At 33.8% G+C, this 7,835-nt stretch overlaps 1 protein-coding gene across 3 annotated transcripts in view; it reads left to right on the top strand.

Moving 5' to 3' along the window:
• LOC106468731 (inositol-3-phosphate synthase 1-A-like) overlaps window positions 1-6,313 on the top strand; it is a 14,523-nt gene extending 8,210 nt beyond the window's left edge. For all 3 annotated transcript variants that reach the window (XM_013929176.2, XM_013929174.2, XM_022397094.1), the window contains exons 2-5: window positions 2,621-2,747; window positions 3,160-3,855; window positions 4,321-4,644; window positions 5,058-6,313. In XM_013929176.2, coding sequence (XP_013784630.1) covers window positions 2,637-2,747; window positions 3,160-3,855; window positions 4,321-4,644; window positions 5,058-5,555 — 1,629 coding nt within the window. In that variant the 5' untranslated portion in view covers window positions 2,621-2,636 and the 3' untranslated portion in view covers window positions 5,556-6,313. The remainder of the gene's footprint in view (window positions 1-2,620; window positions 2,748-3,159; window positions 3,856-4,320; window positions 4,645-5,057) is intronic.
• The last annotated feature ends 1,522 nt before the right edge of the window (window positions 6,314-7,835 follow it).

Genomic DNA, 7,835 nt, shown 5'->3' with positions numbered 1-7,835 from the left:
CACTAGTTTTATGTGTGTGATTCACTTACAATTGTGGCGCGAGTTGCGGTAATCGTTTGGTCTTCTTTCTTCTGAAGATCCTCTGTCCCTTTTTCAAAGTGCACTCAGGCTGATTCAATTACTTTAGAACCATGCTTTGACGGGATAAATTACCTTTCTTATCTCTGTTTCTACTGTTAGTCTTGCTCTAAAATATTAAACGCTAGGCCTATCACTTCTACGGTAGTTAACTTCACGCCGAACCTTTCTTTTTGTAACTTTACTTTCTTTTGCTTTTATCTGTCTGCTGCTTTAGCTCTTCTCACACTATTTATATCTCTATCACTTAATCGTCTGTCCGCCTTCTATATTCTGGACGTCAATGTATTGCACATGACGTTCAATAGTCTCAACATCAAAACTTCCTACAATGTTTGATTTTAACTCTTATTATAACAAAAACTAAACAATAATAAAATATTCACTCACAAAAATAAATTCATCAATAATGTCTAAACTAAACAGTCTTTTATATCATGACATATTGTTGTAATTTTCCTGACCAAATGCTTGATACATTAAATTGAAAGTATTTTAACCATAAGTTGATATAGTTATATCTGCTTGATTTACATTTTATAATAAGTCATTACTACTACAAATGTTAAACACGGAAGGTGCACCGCAGAATCGTGCGAAATTTCAAAATTTCTTCATAGATATCGATTTAAAATTTCCTCAGATTTTTGCATATTTTTCTACGGATTTGGACTGCCTCTAGTCATAAGATTATGCAAAATATATTAAAGCATATGAGCATAAAGGTGTGTCATCACATGCGTGTATCTTTCTGTACGTTTATACGTCACAACAGAGAGGATGGTAGCCTCCAGATTCTACCATTATATAAAGAAAAATATTAATGTTTAATTACGGAATTTTGTTAAATTATTTTAGATTTATTGAACGTTTTTAGTTGCTGTTTTGTTGACCCCGGACTTCCTCTTAAAGTTTATTTGTTTTGTTTTTTGCTTTTTTTATGATTCAACTTCTCGCACAACTTGAACAATGAGTAATCAGATAATATATCATTGTAATTAATAGGGGGCGCCTATCACATCATAGTAGTCGATACGATACGTATCTAGATACAGAAGTTTTACCAACAGTTTGTTGCAAAGTTTGACAGTCTTTTCTGTAATTTATTATCTATATCACTAACATTGTGTTATTTAAGTACTTCACACTTTACATGGCTTTTTATTTCAAATTCTCAGGTTTGATCAACTAAATGTCAGCTGACAAGAGAAGTAAAATAAAAAAAGTTAATATCTGTATATACTTTGTCATTGTTAATTTGCATGTAATGTTTTAATAAAATAAATGAAGACATTTAGTACTCGATACTAATTTATTGAATGATTAATTTTTATCAAAAATACTTGATTAGAAATTCTAATATTTTCCGTACAAAAGACAATGTTTACTGAAAGCTTGCCAAATTTCGTGAAGATACAGAAATCGTATCGTATCGATACAATCGTATTACACTTCACGATACAATACTCGTATCGTATCGCTGTATCGACACATTTATTAAATGCAAATGGCGAAATATGCAATTTGCTAATATCGGGTGAAATGACGGATAAGCCAAGAACTACCACCTTAAAGGTTGACTGTACAATTGTCCAATCTTTCTAAATGTATTGATTGCATTTTTGAAAAATTACCTCTTTGTATATACACGCCAAAACTTTAAAATATTATTTTAATTAGAAACGTCTGATCTGCTATGCATTGAGTGAAACGCGTTGTCGTCAATGAATATTACTGGAGTTGTGTGGTTGAAATATTATTATACACTCTTGTTCTTCTTCTTGAAAAAGTCCTAAGTGAGTGAATGAGGATATAGTGTTAAAAATATAATAGACTTAATGTTTATGTCTTATCACAACTATAATAATTGTTGTTGTAACAAATGGCTTGTATAAATACTGTGTTTGTTGTATCATTAATGGCCTGATGAGCTATGTGTTGATCGAAACGCGTTGTTGGCAATGGATGTGACGAACATGGTGTGGTTGAAATACTATTACATACTCTTATTCTTCTTGCAAATGCCTTAAGGGATTAAATAAGGAATATAGTGTTCAAATAATAGGCCCACTTGTAATGTATTGTGACAACTATAAAGAATTCCACAATATTGTTGAACACCCAGACTGTTGCATCTGGCTTGCTTTGTTTCTATCCGCCTTGAAACCAACTTGAACTGGATCGTCTTCGATTTATACAATACTCATACAAAGTAGCTGAATGCTTATAAACGTTACCATAGAAACAAATTGTCAGTCTCCCAAACTAATAGTGCTAGTCATACGTAATGGAAAATCCCCACACCGATGAAAGATATTAAATTGTAGAAATAGCAAATAGAGGTAACACAGAGATCATCGCTGCCGTAAAGCAAGTTCTACTGTTAATTTCAAATTTTAGAGATTTGTTACAAATAGTTTTTGGAGACTCGAAGTGTGGCTCGTACTTTTTTATGGTTATATATATATATTACATTTAATTGTGGGCTGTTATTCTCGTAAATATATTAAGTCTCCAATAGGCATTTCATAATACTTTCCAGAAAGAAGAAATATATAATGGCTGATATTCAAATTCAGAGTCCAAATGTATCCTACACTGACGATCTGATCGAAGCCAATTATATGTATCAAACGACAAATGTAAGGAATGAGAACGGTGTTTATAAGGTAAGTCTAAAACCTATGAACATCTATTATTTTGTATACTTAAAAATAAGTATTGTAAATTCTGTATTTTGTATTACACGCAACAGCAGCGTACATTAAAATTAAGTTAAATAGTGAAAATCTAAAAAAAAAAAATATTAATTGCTTTTCTGCGCCAAAACGTTATTGTAAGTAATGAACATAAAACTTTACTTAAGTAAACATAAATATAGATAATCGAACTTGTATTGTTATTGATACCGGACTTGTGGACGTACAACTTCTAGTTCAGTCCAGGATTTCTAAAAGAACACTGATTGTGTTCCTAAATATTAGAATATATTTTATGTGTCTTCTAAAAACTTAATAATTACTTATTTTACTAATTCATGGCAACCTTTGAAACTTATCCTTTATTTGAACTTGATTTCAGGTTTATCCTCATACAACAAATTTCACCTTTCGTACCAAGAGACGAATGCCGAAGTTAGGTGTGATGTTAGTGGGGTGGGGAGGTAATAACGGAACCACTGTCACAGCTTCTACTATAGCCAACAAGTTGGGTATTACTTGGATGACAAAGGATGGTCTTAAGAAATCCAACTACTTTGGGTCACTGACCCAAGCTTCTACCGTCTACCTTGGGTCATCTCTGGAAGGAGACATCTATATTCCAATGAAGGATTTGTTACCAATGGTCCACCCGAACGACATTGTGTTTGATGGCTGGGATATATCTGCTCTCAACATGGCTGATGCCATGGAGCGTGCTTGTGTGTTGGACTATGATTTACAGAGGCAGCTGAGGCCTTACATGGAGAACCTTCGACCCCGACCTTCCATTTACGACAAAGACTTTATCGCATCCAACCAGGAGTCCAGGGCTAACAATGTTATCTGTGGAAGTAAGAAGGAGCAAGTTGAACAAATCAGGAAAGACATCCGGGATTTCAAGAACAAAGAAGGAGTGGATGAGGTTATTGTACTGTGGACTGCCAACACTGAAAGGTTCTGCGATATCGTTCCTGGGTTAAATGAGAGTGGTGATAGTCTTTTGAAATCTATCAAGAAGAATAACTCTGAGATCTCGCCATCTACTTTGTTTGCTGTGGCCAGTATCTTAGAAGGAGTGAGTTTTTTATATAGCATTTGTAGTATAAAAATAGTATGTGTAGTTTTTATTAAGTAACATTCTGTATTTTCAAACTATTGAACAGCAAGATTATGTGTAAAACTATTATTCTGAGGGCGACTGATTTTATTACTTTCACAGTTTGTAAGTTGTTGAGTGATGTATTTAGCTTGTGAAGGTTGATCATATAAATAGATAATATTCAGATACTTCTGCATTTATTTAAAAAAGTTTTGAATGTGAATAACGACTTATTTTGGCAACGTAACCAGCCATTCACCTGCAGTGTAAATTTGGAAATGCAGCATAGGTCCCCATTACATCTTGATAGATTAACATAAACGAAGTTTCCGTAATGTTTCAATAACTGATATGATTATCGAAGATACAGAATGAGTAATCTTTAGATAAGCCAGATTTTGTTATTCTTCAGACCGAAATCTCCTATTTCTGTTTAATCAGTGCTCATACCTGAACGGATCGCCTCAGAACACTTTTGTTCCTGGTTGTATTGACCTGGCAGAAAAACACGGAGTTTTCATTGGAGGAGATGACTTCAAATCTGGACAGACTAAGCTCAAGTCTGTGTTGGTGGACTTTTTGGTGAATGCCGGGATCAAGCCAGCTTCTATCGTTAGCTACAATCATCTTGGAAACAATGACGGAAAAAATCTCTCTGCTCCAAAGCAGTTCCGATCCAAGGAAATCTCCAAGAGTAGCGTTGTGGATGACATTGTCGCAACCAATAGGGTTCTCTATGAACCTGGCGATAAACCTGACCATTGTGTAAATTTGTATACTTCAAATTGCAATTTATTTGTTTTATTTTTTGTAATTAACATGTAAAATACCATAATGTCGTGAATCAATAATCATCAAGTAATTCAGAACTTTGACTTTTATTAGTAAAGTTATGATTATGTAGTAGCCTACGTTGTTTTGTGTAATTTTAGTATACTTCTGTAGTCGTTTTTTAGAAGCTCGTGCTATATAATGTTTTAAAGTTAAATATATGCTTAGTTATTTATTCGAAAAGATCATTTTATACCTTAAAATAGTTTTAAATATCAACTGATTTAAGTCTTTATTAATATGAAATTTTACTTGAAGCATTGCAAAATGAATTTGCCTTAGAACCCTCCATGAGGGTAAAAAACAACGTTATTTTATTAAAATGGAAACTTGCTCTATTTCCTCAGGTTGTGATAAAGTATGTGCCATATGTCGGTGATAGTAAACGTGCCATGGACGAATATACATCAGAGATCATGATGGGAGGTCACAACACCATCGTAGTTCACAATACTTGTGAAGACTCCTTGCTGGCTAGTCCAATCATTCTTGACCTGGTTATCTTGACAGAGTTGTGCCAGAGAATCACCTTCCGTGTGGGAAACTCCCCCCATTTCCAGTCTTTCAACAATGTTTTATCCATCTTAAGTTACCTTTGCAAGGCACCTCTGGTTCCTCGAGACGCCCCCATTGTAAACGCCCTGTTTAAACAGCGGTCATGTATTGAAAACATCCTACGAGCTTGTTTAGGTTTAGCTCCCCAGAACCACATGGGCTTAGAAAACAAACTGAGTGATCCTGTTGATTGGAAGAGTTCCCAGAATGAACCATTATACGATAAGCTAAAGACTTTAGGAAGAAATAATGGCTTTAGCACAATTAAGGAATTAAATTATTTGAATTAACAGCGTTAAATGTATTTATGAAAATTCGTTTTTTTTCCCTAATATTTTGCGTAACTACGTGTGGAATTTGTTTCTAAATAATTTAGAGAAGCTTTGTAAATATTGATAAGTATTAGACTAATATGCCATCTGGTACTAGCTATCGTGTTGGAAATGTATAACAATACACAGGTTGTGTATTTATTATTTATTTGTTGTTTTTCAAGTAAGAAAAATGAAATGTGATTCTAACTAACTAGATTGCACCTTTAGTTATTTAATGCACGTCTTGTTACACATATTGGTTTGTTTGTTTTTAAAGCAAAGCCAAATTGGGCTATCTGCTGTGTCCATCATGGGGAAGCGAACCACAACATTTAGAGTTGTAAGTTCGTAAACTTACCACTCTTCCACCGGTGGACACATAGAGTGGTAAATTACGTTTTTGTTGTCTCTGCACCATTCATACAAAGATGTTTTTCGTAAATTTCATCGGAATTATTTTTTCTTTGGACAAAAAATTCTGAAAATTTGTTCTCTGCTTTTGTCATGAAAAATACACTTTTTTTCTGAACAGTAAATTATATAATCCTTTATTTCACTCATTTCGACAATTTTTGCACTGCATTTCTTGTTCGGTACTTGATTACCTGTTGTTACATAAAGGTGCATAACTAAATATAGTAAAACTTACTAATGCTGAATGTTATGAATGGTTTTCAAAATATAGATAATGTAAAAATAAGTAGATTTAATAAATAAAATATCTTGTCTCGTTAGTGTGTTTGTTTATTTAAGAAATTATAATAAAACGAGAAGAGATAATTTTTTTTTGTTTGTTTCTGATATTCATGTACACCTACGCAATAACTATTTGTTTGTAGTTAAACACAAAGCTACACAATGGGCTCTCTATGCTCTGCCCACCACGGGTGTTGAAACCCGGTTTTTAGCATTGTAAGTCCGCAGACATACTTCGCTTTGCCACTGTGGGGCAGAACTATCTGACCTAAACTTCCCTAATTGAAGTGACAAGTTATAGAAAAGGCAACTAATGAAATATGCTCGCTGCGATATCTTAGCTACTCTGGTCGAATAGTAGGATTCGACCGCTCTCTTATAATGCAACCACGGTTGTTGTTGTTGCGATAACTGGATGCAAAAAATGGAGCTTCGAATCCACACTCCAGCATGGTAACCATTAAGCCACACCGTGCTCACGGAAGAGAATAAAATCATAAGATTCAAATAAGAGGATAACACAACTCTTTGCCATGGGCACATACACGTTCCTCTCTAGTGCACTGCTATGAGAGTTTGTATTACCAAAAAGCAAGAGTATTCCTCATCAAACTTACCGAAATTCACCAGTTTCAAAATCCAGATAAGTAACGAAATGTTAAACCATGTGTCTCTTTGCATATTTTTATTTTATATCTGAAATTAACTATCTTAGTGTAAACTTTACCTATAAACTTGGTAATGATAGCGTTAATAACAATAAAATTTGTTGGTAAGTACCAGAAAATATGAAATGGTGATCTTAATGGAAATATAAGAGGAGCAAAATTGAAATAGTACTACAGAAAAGAAACTTGACATCAATAAAGACGTGCATATTAAACAGTTAGAAGGAGAGAGAGAAAAAAAAGAGCGAAACAATATCATTGGAATTATAAATAAGATTATGATAGAATAATTAAGACTGAGGAGCAAATGGGAACCTTAGAAAATACAAAAAGTGAGGATAATTTTTACAGTGTATAATAATTATGGAGTAGAGGAATAAAATTGTGGGAAATGAAATATATAATATTGGTGAGAGGTATTAATCTAAATATAGAAGTAAAACTGATATATACCTCTGTCCGGTTTCGTTTTATTTAAGCGGTAAGCTATCTGTGTTGTGCCCACCACTGGTATAAAAACCCAGTTTTAGCGTTATAATCCTTCAGTTTTTACCGCTGTGCCACTGTGGGACATTTCTGTCCTGATTAGTGCATTCCGTCTAGAGGGCGAGAATGCACCATACAATTAAAAATATGTATATAATGAACTTGTAGGCCTTATTTCACACAGTTAAAGAAAAAAAAATCGGTGTTGGAATTTATACAATAAACAATTTTATACATAAAACTAAAACTGCAAATTTTGATTTTGTGTTGATTGGAAGAGTTTGTTTGGTTTGAATTTCGCGCAAAGCTACACGAGAGCTATCTGCGCAAGCTGTCCCTAATTTAGCAGTGTAAGATTAGAGGGAAGGTAGCTAGTCATCACCACCCACCGCCAACTCTTGGGCTA

Source organism: Limulus polyphemus, unplaced genomic scaffold (genome assembly GCF_000517525.1).
Source record: "Limulus polyphemus unplaced genomic scaffold, Limulus_polyphemus-2.1.2 Scaffold3138, whole genome shotgun sequence".
NCBI classification, from domain to species: domain Eukaryota; kingdom Metazoa; phylum Arthropoda; class Merostomata; order Xiphosura; family Limulidae; genus Limulus; species Limulus polyphemus.
The sequence above is the reverse complement of the archived record's forward strand: the minus strand, read 5'-3'. Positions and strand labels throughout refer to the sequence as shown.